The sequence below is a fragment of the Habropoda laboriosa genome, unplaced genomic scaffold (genome assembly GCF_001263275.1).
Source record: "Habropoda laboriosa isolate 0110345459 unplaced genomic scaffold, ASM126327v1 scaffold200, whole genome shotgun sequence".
NCBI classification, from domain to species: domain Eukaryota; kingdom Metazoa; phylum Arthropoda; class Insecta; order Hymenoptera; family Apidae; genus Habropoda; species Habropoda laboriosa.
Window position 1 is genome coordinate 242,340 of NW_017100306.1, and position 23,147 is coordinate 265,486.

The 23,147-nt window shown below is 33.9% G+C and overlaps 1 protein-coding gene across 1 annotated transcript in view; it reads left to right on the top strand.

Annotated features, from left to right (window-relative positions):
• Positions 1 to 23,147, top strand: part of LOC108574009 (dynein beta chain, ciliary-like) — a 40,968-nt gene that overhangs the window by 10,014 nt on the left and 7,807 nt on the right. Inside the window, 20 exon segments of the mRNA XM_017936507.1 lie at positions 498 to 701; positions 2,426 to 2,617; positions 3,089 to 3,298; positions 3,582 to 3,856; positions 9,624 to 9,742; positions 12,025 to 12,342; positions 12,445 to 12,514; positions 12,822 to 12,998; positions 13,998 to 14,073; positions 15,250 to 15,402; positions 15,688 to 15,783; positions 15,910 to 15,980; positions 15,983 to 16,189; positions 18,851 to 19,007; positions 19,145 to 19,377; positions 19,799 to 20,088; positions 20,359 to 20,507; positions 21,060 to 21,305; positions 21,897 to 22,121; positions 22,925 to 23,126. Of these exon segments, the coding sequence (XP_017791996.1) occupies positions 498 to 701; positions 2,426 to 2,617; positions 3,089 to 3,298; positions 3,582 to 3,856; positions 9,624 to 9,742; positions 12,025 to 12,342; positions 12,445 to 12,514; positions 12,822 to 12,998; positions 13,998 to 14,073; positions 15,250 to 15,402; positions 15,688 to 15,783; positions 15,910 to 15,980; positions 15,983 to 16,189; positions 18,851 to 19,007; positions 19,145 to 19,377; positions 19,799 to 20,088; positions 20,359 to 20,507; positions 21,060 to 21,305; positions 21,897 to 22,121; positions 22,925 to 23,126 (3,670 nt within the window).

Here is a 23,147-nt window from a genome sequence, read left to right on the forward strand (position 1 = left end):
CCAAATGTTGCATTCCTCAGTTTTCACTTTAGGAGATTTGAAAAAGAAGTGAAACCAATCTTTTCTAATACAAACAAAAAATTGTGCAGAAATTTAAAAAATAAAAAAGTGCTCTTTTAAAAAATAATATTGCACACTTTTCCCTTATTTTCGCCAAGAAACATTCCTTTCTTTGTTGTACGATGAACTTCTTTCTCGCTTTTTATACAGGACGAGTCATTTAACAGTGCCACCTTTTACTCGCAAACTATTTGTCGTATCAAAAAAATTTTCCAACGAAAGTTGTTTGGTATCAAGCGGGGCATACAATGCAACAATTGGTTTTTCGATAGTCCGCTTTTTTATCGAGATGTGAAGGTCACCTTGAAGTTTTCGTGATACGACAAATAGTTTACGAGTAAATTTAGGTGGCACTGTTAAACGACTCACCCTGTACATGATTTTCGTGCTAATTTTTCAGACATTCCAACTTTGCAGTTAATATTTTTCTCTTTCAGTCGTTGTTCAATATAGTACAGGATTATTTAAAACTGGAAAGAATAGAAATGTCCGGTTTAAAAGCAAAATCGTTGCTTTCCATGACTACTGACATTTACGAAGAGTTTCTTAAATTGTACCAACAATTTGCGGAAGTACCTTACGAAGTTTTAATGCCAGAGGAAACACAGTTTACCGAAGATTTGAATGCGTTTTCTGCCATGGTAAGTAATTTCTATCGATTTACTGTTTTTTATGTCTCAATTAGGGGAGACTGGGGCGAAAAGTTACAATTTTGACAGAACATAAAAAATGACCGAGAAATAATGTAGTTATTCTCTTCACTGTTAACTAATTTATCGTTAAATTTATCGTACTTTAAGATCTCGAGCTTACATTTAACATATTGCAATTAGTTTTTCGCGGGGAGTCATTTATTTGCAACTTGGCGAAGCGTAACTTCTAACCCCGTCGTGGGGTAAGTTGTTCCTAAGAAAAAAGAGTAGCCTTTCAGCGAGATATTTCAATTTCTGATGAAATAAAATACAATCTTATGAATAATGTTTATTTATTGACGTTCAGATCAACAAAAATGTAAGTATTATCATTAAAAGAAAACTAAAACAGTACAGGCTGATTCACCTAACTTGACGACCTGATTGCTCGTAAACTATTCGCTGTACGAAATAGTGTTTGAAGCAAAAGTTGCACGATTTCAAGGTGGGCACATGTTACAAGAATTGTTTTTTTCTACAATGTTTTTATACGTAAAGTTTTGAAGTTTACCATGATTTTTTTAAATAGAACACCCTGTATTTCTTTCCGGAAATTAAGAGAGCATTGAAAGTGTAATATGTCTAAAATTTGTATTTATTGAGATATTCACCTGTCCGGCAAAATACTCAGGTATAACACCTGCCCCAAGTCGGAGGAACTAGTCCCCATCGACACACGTGGCAATTTATATTGTCGTCGAGGTAACTCCGGAGATTGTTTAAAGTGCTTTATTTATAACAATCTTGGTACATAGTGACGTTGTAGTTCCTTAGATTTTAAACGTAAGACTAAACTTCCTTTGTTTGGGCCCAGTATTTATATTGGGCCCTACTGGAGGGGATGGACGCTGTGGAATACGTGTGGGGTAGGGAAATTTCGGAAAATCGCGGTATCGGGAAAAGCCATCTTGGCGTCGGTCTGGAATGCAGAGAAGGTGTCCTAATGGATCGGGCGAATTTTTAACCCTAAAGCGGTCCTCGGGTCTTTTTTGACCCACCGCCTTTTTATATTTTTAGTAATTTTTGCTGTTATCAAGTTTACGTTCCTTAACATTATTTTAAACGTTTATTGTCTAGGTTCATATGTCCCTTAGGTCCTTTTTGACCCAAAAGTCTTAAGTGTACAGTCAAAATGAAGAACGCAATAGGGTTAAGGAGATGTGTATCATAGGACAAGGGAAACCCATTCGCATACGAAATGTCGGGTGGCGTCTACTGCGACAATATGAATACTCGGCTTTTATATTGAAATAGTCTAATAAAAACTATCGCAACGTGTTTTTAAATGTCATTTGATCCATAAGGACGAAACAATTAATAATTTCCGAAATAGACCAAAAAGTAACGAACGACAAATATTTACTTTTCCGATACGAGACTATTTAGGTGGTTGCTTATGACCACAAGAGTCGCTGTCACAGACGCTATTAAAACGGATGACAGAGTGGCGTGATCGACTTACATGGCGAAGACAATTGAAAGCACAATCCTATCTCTTTTCGTTTTAAAGTTACAACCAATCGTAACAACTTATCTCGGTAACTTTTAGCCCCGGTCTCCCCTACTTTTAAACTGCTTTTGTAAGATGTCGTTTTAAATGTTTCCACGATGTTTATTTGCTTATAATACTACATGTTACTCTTTAACTAAGCGAGATATTTCTCAAATGCAAGGTGGAGCAATTTGATCGACGATTGGCAAGCATTTTTGTTCAAGTATTTGCAGAATGTCATAACTTAGAATCGCATTTTAAGTTTATTTGGATGATGGGTGTAATTGCCAATCGACCCATAATCATGGCTCAGTTGTGGTTTAAATACGAAAACGTGATTCAAAGAGCAGATCGACACTTCAGCAATATAAAGGTAAAATGAAAGCATATAGGAACAAGTTTAAGCTAATATTCTATGGACTTTATAGTATAAAGTGTAGATTATGAATGTTTGAAAATATAGTAATCATTTAATCCTTTCAAATTTGTAATTTATTTAAAAGGACATATCTGGATTTATTTCAACAAATTTCGAGTGTTTTATTGTACTTTTAAGTAACAGCATATTCTGTACTGTAATATTGTTATTTGTGTTATTTTGTATTAAAAAAGGAATGTTGAATGTTCAATTATTACATAACATTTTATATAATTATTATACAATATCCAAGAAAATAAATGTAATTTCTAATTAATTAAACTTTTATTTCTCTGAAACATTGAAATGAAAAATCTGGTTGTCCATATTATTCATAATAAATATCATAATTTGTGACTGTTGTCATTATAAAATTGTGCATATCTATTTTTGGTAAAATAATTCTAGAAGCTCTTTACATCTTAGGGCATATTTGACGAGAATTTTACGTTGGATACAGAGAGGTTGCACATATCAATAAATGCCTATTTACCTCCAGTCGCTTCGTCATTGTGCTTGTTAATGAAACTACGTGAGAGAACTCGTTTTCCAATTCACTGCATGAGATTAATCGATCATCCTTTAATTGCTGCTAAAATGACAAGCGAACTCAAAGAGAAATACGAAGAGCTAGAGGTAACATGTAACAAATAAACTGATATAGTATATAATAAATAGATTGTTCCTTTAACGTTTATAAATATTTCTTTTTAACATTAATTTCAATAAATTGCCTTTTTTCAAACATTTGGATCGAACATTTATGACACTTTTATTGAATTTTAGCAATTTATAATTTCTCAAGTAAGTTGTAAAATGTAAAGAACAATTAATGTACTAAGAAAGTAACATATAATGTATAACATTAAAAAATTAGATACAGATAAAAATATATTTCAAATATATTTGTTTCTTCAAGATGATTATTGAAGAAAAGGAAGAGGAAATATTCTCCGCTTGGGAAGAGAAATTGCCAGAAATTTGGGAAACACACTTAACGAAAACTCTTTTAACAGTTAGAGATGACAAGCTGTTAGAATTGAATTTTCATATACAACTGAGGAATACTTTAAGAGAGATTCGTTATATGATAATCATAAAGAAGCCCAATCTTCCTCCTGAAGCAATAGAATTTTATAACAGAACACAATTCTTTTTTAACAACACCTACAATCTTAATTTGATAGTAAATTGGTAAGTGATACTTTCATTTTCCTTCTGGTAAAACCTTTTAACGTATAATTTACAGATATCGTGATAGGTACGTAAATTCATAAATATATTTCTTTCTTAATAAATAGTCTGATAAATTCCTCTTCTTGCGATGCAACAAAATTATACGGGGTGTTCGATAACTGTTGATAGAAAATTTGAGAGGTGATTCTGCAAGCCAGAATAAGACGAAAATCAAGAATAAAAAAATTGTGTTTAAGGCCTTGTTTTTCAGTTATTAACAGTTAAACGTATCCCTGTGGTCGAGCAAAACTCCTAACACCAGCCTACGGAGAACGCAGTGATTCTCAAAACAAACGATACATGGCCGTTAGTTTACTTCGTACAAGTTGTAGAGAAAGGAACTGTGATATTCGGAAACGTAAACTATCCTGCGACACTTTATAAAAAAAGATCGTAGATTAAACACTAAATCTATCTACTCGCAGACATTAAACCTCTCCACACGGAAATCCCATAGGACGGGCTTTGATACGCTCTTTTGCATTTCTGCGAGTAGGTAGGTTTAATGTTTAATTTATGATACTTTTTATAAAGTGTCGCAGGATCGTTTATGGCACCGAATGTCACAGTTTCTTTCTCCACGACTTGCACGAGGTAAACTGACGACCATATGTCGCTTGTTTTGAGAATCACTGCGTTCCCCGTAGGCTGGTGTCAGGAGTTTTGCTCGACCACAGGGATACCTTTAACTGTTAATAACTAAAAAACAATGCCTTAAACACAATTTCTTTATTCTTGATTTTCGTCTTATTCTGGCTTGCAGAATCACCCCTCAAATTTTCTATCAACAGTTGCAGAACACCCTGTATAAGGGATAGAATTACTGGCACACTTTGAACCGGGTAAAAATGTCCGAGAACTACGTGCCTCAGAATACACCCTGTATCCTGACACGACTTCATACGGACAGAATACCATTTAACAATAAAGAAGTTATTTGAGTACTCTTATCGTGGATTATCGATTAAAGTACAGGTTTCTCTAACAAGAATATAAGGCTGCCATATTTTTTAATTTTAATGATTTACATTTAATTATTGTTTTTATAGCAGGGTATCTAATCCTAGTTTTTAGTAAAATTTTTAAATATAGTATAAAAATAATATTTGTATTTCACCTAAATTTTATAAACACACGGAAAACAACGAATAAGAAAAAAACAAGGACCTTTACAAGGCACGCTGCGCTGATAATGCTGTCGGAAGTAGTTCTTGTAAGACTCTCTAGAGAGTCAGTTTACATAAGACTTACAAACAGTTCGCGCAAGACCCCATAAAAGGGGACACATTATGAACTGTAGAACGTCTTTATCAAGGTTATTTTTTTATATTTTGCGGTCGTAGCAGTTTTTCTACAAAATATCCCTTTTAGCCTAACACCATAGACAATGTCGTATCGAATTCGGTAACTTATTGCTGTCGAGGTTTCCGGATGTTAGTCGTGTCTTTATGGAGGAAATATTCTCACGTTTCGTAAGCACTGCAGCTCAGTACATCATGGTGTAAGCAGTATCAGTGTGTTATTTAAACCCTGATAAAATGAGCTGCAGTGCTTACGAAACGTTGGAATGTTTCTTCCATAAGGACACGGCTTACACCCGGAAGCCTCAACAGCAATAATTGTGCGATACGGGGCCTTGCGAAAGACCTGATCTTTGATTCAGTAACGTATACTTTTATTTTATTCCTTCAAATGATCTTGAGCACGAAAAATTATATTTTCATCGTCAAAAATTGATAAAAAACTATATTTAAATGTAATATAAAGCCTTTTAATAATGATTAATTATACAATTTTTGCACATTTTCTGTAAGTAAAGAAATTTAAAAAAGTACTTTTAATAAAAGAATAGCTTTCCCACTTAAAATGTAATAGGTAAGTGCAATAAGGGAGCAAACCATGATTTTTTGTATTCATTTCTTTTCTCAGTTTAATTTCCAACACGATTGATTTTGTTCAATGTATGTAATGCAATATCTATTTTAAATCCTTAGTGCACGTCCTTCTTGATATCATACGATTTTTGTTTGAAACATTTTCCGATGTAAGAAATAGTTTACGAGTAATTGAAGGTGGTCGAGTTGGGTGTCTCACCCTGTATAAACTGGTTAATACAAAAAAACTAACGACTTTTCAACACTTAACTAATCACTTGAGTGATTAATCCGCAAATAATTAGAAATTCACACATTTCACGTTACACGACTTAATGGTATCTGGCCTAATCTAGACAAAGCATCCATCAAATTAGTATACTTTCAAATTAAAAATATAGGAGTTCGCATGATTGGTGAAAATATGCTTTCACTTAAATTACAAATCTGTAGATGCGATATGATAAGCGTACAATTCTTGTTAGATAGGTAATTGAAGATGACATTACATAATTGTAGAAAGTACGTGTTTACTGTTACTGCAGTATTACGTCTATCTTCTTCATTCCTCGATTATTCACTTACAGTGGATGTGATTTATAATTGGATTGCGTAACATTTTCACACCTTTATTCTTCTAATGTTCGATTCCCTCCTAAATTGAAAATGATATCCGGAATTTTATTTGGTAATATAAAAACGTATCCACTTTTTAAAGGAAATAGGCGTACAGTAAAGATATTTTTATTGCATTACACCAATAATACGTACTATATAGCTATCCTTTTATTTCACAATTTTTTCAAAAAAGTAATAAGTGCAGGGTGCTCCGCTAGCCTCTTTAAGGAAAGTGATTTCGGAGGTGAACTGAAAAAGAAAATTTTATAAATATCTTGTTAAAAGTGCGTATTTCATGAAATAAATAGTATCAAAGATTGAAACTCTACTAACGGTGCAAAGATATGGTAAATCAAAATGTTCATAGTCTTCTTATTTACAAAGTTTAACGTGTCACAAGAGTTGAAGTATGCGATGCATTACATTAATGTCTTTATTTTTGCTATACATCTTCAATATGTGTGTATACGACGCAATGCATCTGTATAATAATTATAGAGATCTGTTGCTCCACAACTTTAAAGTTTCTCTGATTTGGTGTTACACACTAATGAATGTTGTTACTCATACTTTTAACAAAGTTTGTAAATTTACCTAAGTCGTCGAACGTGACTGAATTTCTAAACAACCTGAATTAGAAAATATTTAAAATTGTTGCATAGGGGTAAACTTCTGAACTCGATGGGAAAGTACTACACATATCTACATATAGGGTGTCCCAGTTTGTTTCGATCAAACTTTGCCAGTATGTTCTATGGATATAAGTAAGAAAGAAATGTTATATAAACATAGGTCGTTTGAAGCTTCGTTAAAAATTTATAACAGTAATATTGCGAATGTGAGGTTATGTTAGAAAATAGGGATAAATCCGTGATATGTACATCTACTCTGTTTATGCGAGTTGTGTTTACTATTTGAGGTCGTTAACTGTGATGCATGTCAACTTCTGGCAGTGTCATTCTTGTCTTGCATCATAGTAACCGCAAGTTCGTTACCATTCCCTTTGTATTTCGTATTTTTGTTATACCTTTTTAATACAGCTTCAAACGACCTATGTTCGTATAACATTGTTTTCTTATTTGGATCCATAGAAGATACCGACAAAATTTTATCGAAAAAAAAACTAGGACACCCGTTATATACTTTACACGACGATTATTCTTTGTTAACCATTCAACGCTCGTGCTCGTGTTGAGGCCTAATCATCCAATAAGTGCAATTTTATTTAACGATTTTCTTTCATTTTTTATATTGCGTTATCCTTTTTATTATAGCAAAACACGCGAGTTACAGCGTTATAAATAATAGGAAACTTATTTCAATACATACACCTAGGAAATAATGTAAAACCAAAATAAAATTGATCAAGTTGAAAAAAATGTGAACGTTTAGAGGTTAAGTAGGTAAAATATATAAGAAAGATGTCGAAATGAATTTTTTATGTTTCTCGTCTCGTGGCTCGGCTTGATCTGACTTATTGCTTAAAAGTTTGTACCCTGAAGATTTACAGAATGTTTTCATTGGTTGTTTTGAAATGCACGGTGTCCTAAGGAGTGATGCACGGAGAAAGTCGGAGGACTATTGGTTTTCCCAGGTTCAGAAGTGAAAAATTCTGTTACTTGCGGCTGCTCGACACTTCGTGTTATAAAACACGTTTATCGCTCGAGTGTTTTGACTTTCTGATCTCTATGGCGGTCTACGTGTGACAAATGATCCTATGTCATAAACGTTAGGCGCTCTCTCCAATGTATAATGTCACAGCACATGCAGTCAAGTTTCGAGCACGTCTGTATAACCTCTTCCGCATTCTTGCATGTCTCTCACACGTTCTCATCGTCGTATCTTCCCAACTTTGTTATTTTTTCTGTCTACAATTTTCCATCACCTTATGCAAGGAATATACGCCGAGCTTCTAGTTTACAACTCTATTTTATTTGGTACATGTGTGGATTCGCAGATCTTTATTGACAGTTTTCTTGAACCTCGCTTCGTGTCTGCTCTTTCGCACGTTCGGACAACGAGTAAGTGTCCCTCGGTAGTTTTCGGAGTTTCTACGAACGTTCCCGAATAACCCGGCTCTGGCTATTGTTACAGGGCCGTGTCATAAAGGTGCCCGCGGGGCCCGAACTCGGTTCTGTCCCTCGATCTTTTATATTTTATCCTTGTCTTACGCTTATTAAAATACTTTTCAAATCAACCTACGACTGATTTTCACATTTTTTCCCTTTTTCAAAGTCACAACTTTCGTACATCAGAAATGCTCACACGTTATACCGTAAAAATTGCAAGCACCTAGCAACAGTCCTTTATACTTAGGTCACGAATTTGTCAATCGACCCTCGTATTTTCCTTATGAAACTTGTTCGAAATGTCAACCATGTGCATCGATACAATGTTGTAATCTGTGAAATGATGAATCCCTTACATGTCTTGTTATCTCAAGGTCTATTGCAGCAGGGTTTCGCCCTATTCCTAAGATATTCGGCTTCGTCCATTGGATTACTTTCATCGGGAAATATGTTCTTTTTGTGAAAAATATCGTGTACCGTAAGATACTTCCATAATGTGATGCAACGGATTACTGCAGTGTGTGCTGGAGCAGACTCCAAGCGATAAGACATGTAAGAGATTCAGTGGTTCACGTGTTACAGTATTCTATCGATGCACATGATTAACACTTGGAACATGCTTCATAATGAAAGTAATAAGATGGACAAAGTCGAATATGTCAGGAACGGTATGTGTTAGAATAAAGTGTACCTCAGTACTGAAAATTCGCTAATTTATCTAATTTAACTACAAAGATTGGACATTCCATTAAAAAAAAAAAAAAAAAAATTGACGTACAATCTCTTTTACACCTTACGTAAGTAATATTTTCGCTCATTACTTGAAGTAATGAAGATATTTAAGGTGATCAAAATTGGCGAGACACCTGGTATATTCAGAACGCGGAAATGAGTTAAGAAATGCGTATACCCGTTTACGGTAGAAGTTGTTTTTGAAAATTGTGCAACATCAAAAAAGACTTCTATACCTTTACCTTTTTTTTTATAGCTTATTATACTTTTTATACATTGCCACCCAATTTATGCATAATTGAATACTCGAAAGTTGAAGATTATAAAATAGCATGTTGATGAGCCAAAAAGAATGATCAATGTTTGGAATTTGTGAATTCAATCATATTTTTAATATAATTTCTTTCCTAGGTAAATATGTTTGTATTTTAGGTATAACAGAATACGAAGTGAGAGCTTACCAGTAGAATTTAAATTAGTGGAAGAAGAAGTTGAAGATATTGACAATTTAATTAATTATGGTCAAGAAAATTATAATTGGAATTCCGAAGGTAACGCATTATTCATTTTTAACAATTAATTGTGTAAGTTGCTCGAAGAATAGGAAAAAATGCAAGGCATTGAAGAATACTACGAATTAAAGAATTATACATGTATTTTTAAGGGAAAGGCAAATGTTATGGGAGGTAATAGTATCGGTATTTCTAAAAACAAAAACTTATATAGGGTGTTTTAAAGGGTTATTCTATAAGTCAAAAATGAGACGAAAATTAAGAATAACAAAATTGCATTTGAGATTTCGTTTTTTGTTTATAAGCATTTCAAAAAATTGGCCAAAACATCCAGGAGTCCTGGCAACCGTTCACACACCGGTTAGTGCAGGGCAGGTCAAAAGACCAGAGTATCGTCACCGTCAAAAGCAACGACTAAGCAAATCTGAAGGTTCAGGGACTTTCTTCCATTAGTGTCAGAAATTTTTTAGGCTTTATAAGCTATTTTTTCAGAAATATTAAAAAAATGTTTACTTTTCACTTTTCTAATTCTTAAAAAAGTATTAATACACTTCCTGAAGTTTCCTTTGCAATAACAGTTTACTGTATTTGAATCTTTCGGAAATTAACGTTCTAGATGCTATTAAATGTTTATATTATGCGCTGACTCAGACAGGAAGACAAGGAGAACAGATAATCTTTTCACTTTCCTATTCCTTATCGGTTGAAAACCGCTTAAACTATCTACACCAAAACTTTCCCTCTATTAGGGCCGTAGAGTAGCGATGATGGTGCGCGCGTCTGTTTTCCGCTCATTTGTCCATGCAGTCGCGTTAGAACCTTCAGGTTTGCTTGGTTGACGGTGATACGAAGATTCACAATCATATTATACAGCATTCATAACAGTATCATTCGTGTATATAATCCTTATATCTGTCTTCACTCATCTCCAGCCCTGCCTATGCTTCTTTATTCAATTTTTTCTCCAAATCTATCAAACACGTACTTTGATCGTCAACAGGTTCAACGAGCACCCTACTTTACACTTTCCTCCGTCTAAATATTTTTACTTTTCTGATTATTCCTACTTATATTACACTTACAAGGAAACATCCCGAAGTAATAATCACCGATTTTGATGAAGTTTTGGTATGCGATAGATCTCAAAAAATATTCGACGCGTATCTTTTTTATCAGCAATCGTCCACACCGAAGGGGTGAAAATCGCTCTCAAAGTCGAGGGTAGAAAACATATTTAGTCCAATATCTCGAAAACTATTGAAGATAGAGAGGTGATGTAAATTGACGAAATTTGTATTTCTGAACGACGAATGAGGCTGCTTAAATAGATTTGAAAAACGTCCATTTGTTTAATTAATATACTAAAAATTATAACTCTTTTTGTTCATTTTTCTTGTTGCCGTGCAAGAGTATAGTCGACCTAACAAACATTTCTCGTCTTATTATTATCGGTATTCGTTCTTTACGTATTGTATATTTCTTCTTTATAATGATACTAAAAATCATTATAAAAATCTACTAAAAATCTAAATCACATACAATTCAAGTATAAGGTATAGTCGGTGGAACAAATGTAGTGGAGGCACAGCTTGATGTAGTGGTAGCTAGGTTGCCTGTACTTACATATACGGCATTCTGTTTTAGGGTCATCTCCATGCACTATCAGACAAATTAAAAATGTCAATTAGTTTTTTTAATATTTGAAGTTTCTTTCTGTGCTTGGCGTATCGGAAACCTATATACACTACCGGCCGAAAGTTTGGAATCACCTGCCAATTTATATTAATATTCAATCTGCCACTAATTCTTTATTGATTTGAAATTGATGTTGTGGAGATCAATAGCACTTTATCTCATTTCGATTGATTTGAATAATAAAAAATTCGTCGGAAAATTATTATAAATGCTAACATTTTTGGGGAATTTTTGTGCAACTTGCAGTGCACAGTGATTCCAAACATTTGGCCGGTAGTGTATGTATATGATCAACGCAAATCAATTAACTATTGGAATTTTAAAAACGTGACATTGATAAAAATCGAAGCAGAATGCAGGTGAAAACGAAACCCATTATAAGAATTTGAAGGACCATAGAGCCTGTGCGGGTGTAACGAATGCATAATGTGGCCCTGTCTAAGGGTTTAAGTTATTAACTTCTTATATTTCCGTTAATTCTTTTGACAGAAGACGTGAAACTGTTTACTTTGACTCTTGGCCGATTTTACGTGCACCTTATATTTGTTTCACCAACCTTACCTAAACCGAGAAACATAATAAATGTGCATGTCAATTTTGAAGTTTTCCTTTGTAATATTTTATAGAGATCCCCGAATACATAAATAATCTGCTAGAAATTACTTGGAAATTACACGTCAGAGTTTTTCGAGCACAGAATAACTTGAAAAATATTCTGGACAGATTATATGCCTGGGCGATGATGCCAGTTATTTATCGTAAAGATGCAAGAGACGATAATGTATTGTCAGTTGTTGATAAAATTGACAGATTCTCGGAAAGATATGCAGAAATCGAAGCAACAGCTGAACAACTCGAGAGCATACTGAAGGAAAATTATAAACTGTTTTTTGACTTACTTCCGGATGATGCCTATGACAAAGCAAATGCAGACTTACTTGACGGTAGAAGCAACAGAGATTTATATATATTTTTCTGATTATTGTCTAATGAAACATTTTCTAGATCTTTTAAATTCGCCGTTTGTTCCATAATAATACCTCCAGTTCAAACTGGAGAGGAGAAGAAAACAGAAGAAGAAATCGTTGAAGAAGAAACTGAAGATATATCTCAAAGGTAGACTGACTATATCTTTTAACGTTGTTATACTTCTTATTAAAGAAAATAATTGACAAGCAATTGTAATAATTATTGTAATTGATGATCTATTACTTTTAAACGTAAAAATATCATTTTTAAAATACAGTAATAAGAAAAACAGAATAATAAAAGAAATGTAAAATAATAATTAGTTTTTTGTTCATTTGTGTAGTTCGTTTTGACAGTTATTTAAGAAGATCATAAAAGATGAAATAATTAATGATGTGAAAAAAATTTCAATAATATGAATTATTTCATAAATTTGTATTCATTTTTTGTATAGACCAGCTGAGGAAGCAGCAGGTGAAGCAGAAGGAGCGGAAGGGCAAGAGGAAGTAGAAGAAGAAGAAGAAGAGGTTGACGAGGAGACATTAGCAATGAGACGAGAAAAATGGCAGCCTTATCTGTACTATGTGGATAATTTAGTTTCCAAAGGGCTTATTCAAGCGGTTTCCACGAGGTTAATATCAATTTCATTTATACAGGGTGTTCCGTGTTAATTGAAAGAAAATTTAAGGAATGATACTACAAATCATAATAAGACGAAAATTAAGAATAAAAAAATTATATTTGAATCTTCGTTTTTTAGTTATTAATATTTAAAAATATCACTATAGCCGAGCAAACCTTACCTACCCTAACGAACATAAAGCACACACGTTAAGACATAGGGGGTACAGTGATTCTCACATGACCGGCACTTTACCTCGTTTACGGCACTGAATGTTACTGTCTTCTTCTTCGCGACTTGTGCAAGACAAGCTGATAACCATGTGTTGTTGGATTTGAGAATCACTGTACCTTCCGTGTTTTTACGTGCTCTACATTCGTTGACGTAGGGAGGTTTGCTCGACGACAGGAATATTTTAAAATATTAATAAGTAAAAAACAAAGGATCAAACACAATTTTGTTATTCTTGATTTTCGTCTCAGTTTTGTTTGTAGAATCACCCCCTAAATTTTCTGCCAACTATCGTCGAATACCCTGGACTGTTCGACTGAAGTTTATTGTACTTCAATTTCTAATTATTTTAATTCTTAAAAATGTTATTTGTAAGAAATTGATGATAAAATAAAACCTAAGTTTAGCAGTATACGAATATAAAAATTCATGCAAATTGATATGTATAAATCATAAAATCCTTTTAGTTTGATAACAAATTGCAATGTTTACAATTTTTTAAGAATTTTTGAAATTCCCTTCTTATTGATTGTACTTTGATGCTGGTATGACAAATATATGATTAACAATAGTTGTTATACTTTTCTTAAATTTCGATGGTTAATGTTTACTTGTAAACAATATTTTTTTTTATTACTTCGTTATAATGAAAACTTAAGCGAGATTTATTTCAATGCATTGGAAAATATGTTATTATTTTTCCTTATTCTCATTGAACACACTTTACAACATAAATTATTTATTAAAGTTTGTTAGTAAATTTCATTGTTTCTGCAGTATTTGTTACATTCTCGACGAGACCGATCCTGAAGCTGATATACACCCTTCATTTGAAATCCAAATGTCTTTGGGAGTAAGTGTCCACAAAAATTAGAATACTCATATTTTTAAGTTTCGAAACAACAAATTAGGATTTTATAAGTGGAGAATGTTCTATTTCTTTACGTATACCCATATACAGGGTTTTCGGCAACTGTTGATACAAAATTTAAGGGGTGATTCCAAAAACCGATATAAGACGAAAATTAAGAATAAAAAAATTACGTTTGAGGCTTAGCGCACTCGTTGCGCATCACTATTGCGTATCAGTCAGTGATACTCAACGCTGTTAAGGTGCATATACATTTGTTGCATATCCGCGTATCGTATCAATTTTGACAGGTAAGCGTTGCATCTGTTACGTACGCGTTCTGCCCGAAACGTACGGCGCCGAATGTTTAGTCTAACACGCACCCCCCCGATACTCACCAAGCAAAGGGATGAGCTCACATTCCATTCCCACGGAAATCTAGCGTTCCCCACCACCAAAAATCTTAGTTTTCGGTGTATAAAAGGGCAGGATTTTCGACGATCGGGGGCAGTCTCTAAGTCAGATTTTGAACATAACGTTACTCTGTCCGTCAGAATATTGATACGAGCAAGATCGGGTTCCAGTCCCCTTCGAGCAATAAAACGTCGCGTAAGTGTCAATCAAAATAGTACTGTATACGACTAACCAAAACCCGAATGACGTCGCAAGGCTGGTGATACCGGTCGAAATCCGCGAGCACCTGACAGCCTGCCGACGACCGTTCGGAACGCGAGTCGTAAATCCCTATAATAAAAAGGTGACAACGGTGGAACAAGCCGTGCACACACCCTTTTTATAACACATCGTTGCGTATCAAAATTAATCACATTTTGTCACATTTTGCAACGGTGATATGATACGCGAATATGCAAGAAATGGATACGCACCTTAAGTAGGTGTGACTTTTTCGCGTATCATCACTGCATATCTGTACAGCATTAGCTTAGCCACAACCTTTGATGCGGCGGCAATAAACCAACAAATGCCTGATCGAGTCCGTTGAGTATTTCTGTATCAAATTTTGACACGCAACGGAGCAACGCTTGCCCGACTCCACTGATACGCAACGGGCATTTCCAACAAGTAGATACCGGACGTTACTTGTTCAAATCCACGACGCAACATTTGATTTACTTTAATACCGAAGTCGTTGGTTTTCATTCTTTTTTATGTTAAAAGAATCCCAGTATCAATTTCCACCCATCATTGGAATTAGACGATCCTGAAGGTTTCTACACGTTCTTTGAGTCACTTCTTCTTGACATGATAAAAATGGGCACTCTTGTTCCCCGTGTTGACCCGGAGTTACGTGAAGAACAAGAAAATTATGCGGTATATTATGCTTAAACAACACTTCTATTAACGAAAGCAATTTTTAATTTGGTAAATCAATTTTTAAATAATTTTTGTTGAAAAATTCTTGCAACTTAGTTTCGTACGAATTGTTAGCTCAAAAGTAACGAAAGTTTGATATATTTTTGTGAGTACATGGAAAATTGTATGTTGGGATAATTTTTTTTTTTTTTGAGTTTATACAATGTTGATCGATAAATGATCATTCATCGAGTCACTTTTTATTAGATAGAAGCCATTGTTGATTTGCTTTCGTTTTCAAAGATTGACGTTGCCGAAGAAGACGGAATTATATTCATGCTGGAAGAAACTTGCAATCGAGCAAAACTTGCTTTGGTAGAAGTTAAAGAACATGCTCAGGTACTCGTTTGAAGTTTGATTTGAAAATATCACATTGTCAGAATTATTATATTCTCCATTTTTAATTTGCAATAGCATCTGTATTGTTCGATAAATAGGCAAACAATGAAAACTAATTCTTTCCAGAAATACGATACCTACTCGTGGTTATGGCAGGACAATAAGCAGGAGTATTTAACTTATTTCCTAAAAATATGAAATACAAAAAGCCAGATTTAGCAACCTTTAAACGTGAAATTGACTACTTCATGGACCTGTACAAGCAAATTGATCAAATGCCTAATGAAGAGGTCTTTTGTCGATGGCTGAAACTCGATTTGAAGTCTTTTAAGCAAACCCTTTTGAATATAACTTGCAAATGGGCTAACGTGCTGAAGGAACATTTGGTTAACACCATCACTACTGAGTAATGAAATTTTTCTGTTTTCGTATCAAATTGATGAAGCTTTACAGTTGAAATCTTAATAATTCTCTCACTATATACATACAGTAATTGAAAGACGTTCACCGTATATTAATGGATTCTACAATGACGTTGATTAAGCTGAGTTTCTGGTGAAATATCACAATAATTTTTCAGAGATATCCAGTCTACATAATCATAACATGATAAATATATTTTAGACAAATGTACACTATACAGGGTGTTTCACCTAACATTCTCTAACCTAACCTAAAATATTTCTGGTACATTTAAAATTTCATAAAAATGTTTCCTAAAAAAGATACATACTCGTGGGGGTTATTATACAGTAGTAATACGTTTTTTTTTTTGGAAGAGGTCAGTAATATACAAGGGTCAACTTCAGTTTTTAAATGGAATTTTATTCCTTTTTTCCAGTACACGATAGCCTGTTTGAAAACGAATTCAACGGTCAACGGGAAAAACATCGAACCTAATAAAAATGAAATTTTTCACGTTCAAAGTTATTTCGAAAACATAAAATATAGCTTGCTAAATTTATTGTGGAAGCTCTATATCCCAGATAGCTCACACACGTTTTGTGAACGTCTTAAAGACGTCTCTCCGAACGACGTCCAGTGTTACAAATCAAAATGTCTTCGAAACATGGCGCTGTGAAATACCATGCACTGGCTTTAGAAACGTCTTAAAAACGTCTTACAGACGTGATTTTTATACGTTTTTAGATCTTACCAATGAACTTAAAAATGGACATCCTTAAGACGTTGTCTGCTATCTGGGATAATAATATTGTGTAGAAAAAATTATTTCTTACGGAACAAGAAAAAGTGCAGATGACCCTGAAATCTCGAAAAAACAACTTTGGAAAAGGTGTTCGATCAATTATAATATTATTAATAAAACGTGCGAATTTTTTAACGTATGGCGAATTATGACATGGAACGTCTACGAAGCTAATTCTCTTGAAATACAAACATAGTCATTCATTTTTACAAATATTAGTTATTTCTTCCTTTTCGTTTCTGTTTTTTGTCTATTAATGCATCAGTGTTTAAGAAGCATTACTTTGATAACTACGTTTCGTCAAAGCAAAGGAAAACGTTAACGAAGGAAATCAAATATTTATTTAAATTACCGTTTACCATAAACTATGGAAAATAATTAATACGTTGGACGCGTACGCATGTACTTATTGCCCGAGCAGTCTATAAAAGGAGAGTTCTATAAACGAGAATCACATTTTGACCTCCAACCATAAATAAAGTTGATTTCTCTGAAAATACAATCGTGACCGTAACTGTTGGCACAAATCCTGTATATTTACGCAACCGAATAATGAACGGATATTTGACTTGGAATCATTTCATTTCATATTCCGGGAAACTACTAAAGTACCTATTTCACAAGCAACAGTTCAAGAGAAATCGTTTCTTAATGCGTTACCGGAATAAGGATCTAATTTTGGCCTCGACGCGTTGTTTTATTCGATGTTTGATTGTTACGTTGAGAAATAAATTCTTCTAACAGAGGAAGTTCGGTAACTTGAAAATTCAAAAATATTTGAAATTCTGCAGAGATATAGTTCAAGTGACACTAATTGCGAAACCATTTTTCGTTTCTAGCGGTGAAAACACCCCTCCAAAAAATGAACAGCGTTGGCGGTAAATTTTGAAAGAAAAAGAATGTTTTTCGAAAATTCTTTACCACCACAATACAGGACACTAAAAAACACGCAACTGTATATTTAACTTTTTTTTCATATCTTGTACGGTTTCGTAAGTATCACCGTTTCATTGATGGGGTGTTTTCACCCCTAGGACCGTTTCAGTACCGAAACAAAAAATGGTTTTGTTATTAGCGTCAAATGAACTACATTTCTGCAGTTTCGAATATTTTTGGAACTGTCAGGTTATCGAACTTTCCTTGTAAGTTCTAAATTACAGCTGAAGGTATTAAAAATTTATCGATACTGGTGTCCGCAGTAAAGAGGACCAACATAAAAGCTTATAAAGTTCATGAAAAAGAAAATTCTAATTTTGAGTTCAACTTCCAGGAGGCACAATTGCATCCGCAATTATTATATAGGGTAGGCTACGTAAAACAGGCCATCTGATTATCTTCTCTAGCTCTGGTCGTACGAGAAAATTTTAATACGCAATTTAAATGACTTCAAAGGGTAAATAGGATGGAAGAAACATTTTTTTTTATAAACGCCATTTTTCTGTTTTATTCAAGGTCATCTGTGTTTTTCTTTTTACATAAATTTATATATTTGCTTCTAATAATATAACTCTACAATTTTAAATCAAATGTGAAACTTCTTTTGGCTTTTTACCATTTCTTCCGTCAAAACAATTTTTCTTCCATCTTATTCACCCTTTGAAGCCACTTAAATAACGTATAAAAATTTTCTCGCACCACCATAGCTACAAGAAGAGTCCACCCCTATAAATAACCCCTCTACTAGACTATATAGAGAAGATGATTAGGTGGCCTGTTTTATGTGGCTCACCCTCTATATACAGCTTCCTTAGCGAGCAAGGAATATTTGAATGAATACAAAAAGAAGATATTTTCGCATTTCTACTTCTTACACGGTACTTAAACTTTAATAACATAATGTCTATTTCTTTCTATCGTCAGATTGGAAAATTTGTCAGAGTTTTTGAAAGCAGCAATGGAGAACTTTTCGCAGCCTATTCATGAAGATGATTACGACGCACTTTTGGAGACTATATATTATTTAAAAGAAGTGCGAGATCGTCAATTCGAAATTGAGGATATGTTCGATCCTATTAAGGTAAGGTACTGAAACGGCTATAAAAATTGTACGAAAGAAGTAATACTTTTTATAAAATTACTCTTGTACCAAACATATCTCGTCGATATCGTTTTAAACAGTTTTCGCTGAGATTAACCGTGGTAAATATCTTTCAGAAAACAATAGAACTTCTGCAACAATATAACGTGTCTTTAGACCAGAAAATATTTGATTGGCTCTTAGAATTGCCTGTAAGTTGGGAAACACTGAAGAAAGTGGCTGCTCAAGTTAAGCAAATCGTTCAACCTTTAATGACTCGTCAAATTGAACTTCTGAAGAAGAGGCTAAGCTATTATGATTTCAAACAACAACACTTCATGGACGAATTCCATAAAAAAGGCGTTTTCAAGTAAATTAACAGCAAGATTTTTATAGAACATTTTATATTCGTATAAGTTGTTCTCTTAATTTATCTTTTATATTATTTTATCATTTTACGTTTCTAATATTTCTCCTTAAATTCTTTTCACTGTAGTCATTAGAATACTGTTCTTCAAAAATTAATTTCACATTTGATTAAATAAAGACAATAAATTATTGAAACGTTTTGATAATATTTTATATCATGTTTTTCAGTTAAACGAGTTAATTTAAAGAACTCTATGTGGTATAGTTTTTGTTTAAAGCTTTCAGACCCAAAGATCTGACTCTATGTGCAATAGAAAAGGTTGTTGACATTGTAGAAGCAATTTGAATGATTTCTAAAAATCTCGAATATCTTTTTAATACTCTTTTATTTGTTTAAAAAAACTTACTAATGATTATTACAGTCCAGATTATACAGAGCCTTACGAACAATTGAACGAGGTATACGAAAAAGTTTTGAAATTCCTAAGCGAAGAAAAGGATTTGCACGATCAAGCGGTAATTTTCGAACAAGAAATGCCTGAATTTAAGGTGATCAAGCAAATACAAAAGGAGATGCAACTTTTGAAAACTCTGTGGGATTATGTGTATGTAATTGAAACTTCTTTAAACGAATGGAAGAAGACCACGTGGAAGAAGCTCGACATTGAATGGATGGACCAAGAGTGCAAGAAACTTCTCAGAGAATTGAGACGTAAATAAGTACTTTTGTCTCATTGGTGTTACTTTTCAGTCAAACAGAAACAGCAAAAAGCTTCAATTTTTTTTTCAGCTTCTCGTAGCACAAATTTTAATCGAACAACATTGTGCGTTTTTAAGTGAATTTTTACATGTAACAAAATTTCTATTTGACATAAAAGCTTTCGTTTTATGCATATGCATTGACAGTACAGACTTTTTGCAATACGCGAGTTACCTGATCACTTGAAAATACAACGCGACTAACTAATATTTTCCTTCGTAGATCTAGACAAAGATGTGCGTTCTTGGGTGTTGTACAGTAACGTTGAAGCGCAAGTAAGAAACATGATGGCATCGTTGAGAGCTGTTTCCGAATTGCAGAATCCAGCAATTAGAGACAGACATTGGAAAGAATTAATGGCTGAAACGAAGGTAATTGATTTTATATGTACTTATCATACTATGCACGTATAGTCTAAAAGCTGAGATTTGTAACGTGTAATTTGAAAAAGAGTTCATTATATTTGGTTAAATTTTTGTAGCGTTTATTATACAGAGGAATGATCTTGAAATTTTATAGCGACACTTACGTGGGTCATCCTCTACAACAGAGCTGCGTAGCTTCTTGCTCACGAGCAAATTTCCCCTCCCGAGGTACCCCCACTATGCAACTGAGATGATCACGCTCGAGTTACGGCGCAGCGAGAGGACGCGAGAAGGAGTCCTCCCACCACAACTCGTGGGAGTGTAACATAAACCAACGGCAGTCGCTGGAGTTGTGGTGGGAGGACTCTTCGCGTGCTCCTCCCACCTCGACGCAACTCGAGCGAGACTATCTCAGTCGCATAGTGGGGGAACCTCGGGAGGGGAGCTCTGCTCTACAATCTGCATATAAGAATGAATTGCTAGAGATTATTACAAAGTTAAATTGCTTAACGCTATAACATTGGGAATTAATGTAAATTCAATTATATTTTATAATAGGTAGCATTCAGTATGACCGACAACACTACATTGGAGGATTTACTAAAATTACAATTGCATAAATATGAAGAAGAAGTTAAAAATATTGTCGCGAAATCGGTAAAAGAGATGGCAATGGAAAAGGTGTTGAAAGAACTTCACGATACTTGGAGTACTCTCGAATTTGGCAAAGAGATATATGAACGTACGAAATTAAATATTCTCAAAATTGAAGAGGAACATATTGAGACCCTTGAAGACAATCTGGTAACGTCCTAAGATTCTCATAATTTTTATATATATGCATATTTATTATAAATGCCTCACCTGGTATATAGGAAAGACATGCTTCCTGCTAGCTAACATTAATTCATATCATTGATTTTATATATACACAATGAAGTAGCATAATCGGATGTAATTTAATTATCGCCTTTTAAAAGGAATTTATTATAACCTCTTATATTAGTTTCTTTCAATAAATCGTAATCTTCAAAGATTAGTATTCTATTGATTAAATTTCAGCATTATACATGTTACGGTGTAATATATTTGCAATTTGTATTATCGCAATTATAGCAATAATAATTCCGTAAAGGTTTCACAATTTATTGTAACTTTTACGTATTTGATATTTATAATGCAAATTAAATCGTGAACATCGTCAAATGACTTACCCGCTATTTAACATTCATTACACATTCATATTTACAGCATTTTTATTACATTCCTTTCTTAGTTATTTCATTTTTGCGTTTCTTTGTATTTTACTTGTTTATTAAAATTCCAACATTTGTCTATTTCTCATACAACTAATTTACGGGCAGAGTGTATTATATTTGAATTGATTCGTAATAGGTACAACTGCAGACTATGCTAGGGTCAAAATACGTTGGATATTTTTTCGACGAAATTCTTGATTGGCAGAAAAAATTGAACAACGCGGATGCAGTGATTAACGCATGGTTCGAAGTACAACGGGCGTGGATGCATCTCGAAAGTATTTTCATTGGTTCTGAAGATATCAGAAGCCAACTTCCGGAAGAATCGAAGCGGTTTGAAAAAATTGACAGGGAGTTTAAAGTACCTACTTTGCAATATTTATTATAATAGTTTACTACCATTCTTCGCAACATTCTTTTTGACAATTTTATTTTTCATATTAATTCTTCCTTTTTTTTTTTTACCGTGGGGAAATTCTAATGGACACCCCCCGGGAGGGAGGGGGGCGGGGTAGTGCCGGACCCTCCCTCAAGATGTACGAGGAGAGAGGGGCGCCATCTCGGAGGGAGTCAACACCACCTCCAAGGCGCTGCCAAAACCACACCAGCGACGCCCCCACCGCAGGCCGCGCAAAGTGGGTCTCCCACCCCAATTAAGGAGGCGGGGCTTCTCTGTGTGGGTCGCCACCACCGGGATCCGGCGGGAGGATAACTCCTCCTCCGTGCCCGTGCACTCGGGTACCTCGGGGTCGCGATTCCCGTACCGCAGCCAATGGAGAAAGTCGGCTGCGGCCCGTGAGGGTTCATATTAATTTTTCTTAACAGTAGGAACAAATTCAATTGACCTATAAAATTTATTGCAAAACAAACACATTTTTGCAGTTTTAAGCAAGTATTACATGATACAATAGTTCAAAATCTCAAGCTTTTAATTAAACAGACAGGTTTTTTTTCAATAATGTGTAACATAAAATAACTCTGCATGATAATTTAAATTATCGGTAATTGTATTTTTTATTAAAATTAAATTTTCAGTAAGAAAGACTACGTTTAAAAAAAAATTTGTCTAAATCAAGATCCATATAATAATTACGATTTTTTAAGAAGCTAATAAAAGAATAGTGATAAAGATACTATATTATATAAATTAATGCCTGTTTAAAGGAAACTCTGAGAGAAATGCTAAGCAATTTAAATATTGTGAAAGCAACCAACCGTCCGAAACTTCTGGAAAAATTGGAAGAGTTGGAAGTCCAATTAAATCTCTGTGAGAAAGCTTTAACAGACTACTTGGAAACAAAAAGATTAATTTATCCGAGATTTTACTTCATCTCTTCTGCGGATCTATTAGATATTTTAAGCAATGGTTAGAAAATTTCAATAGTTG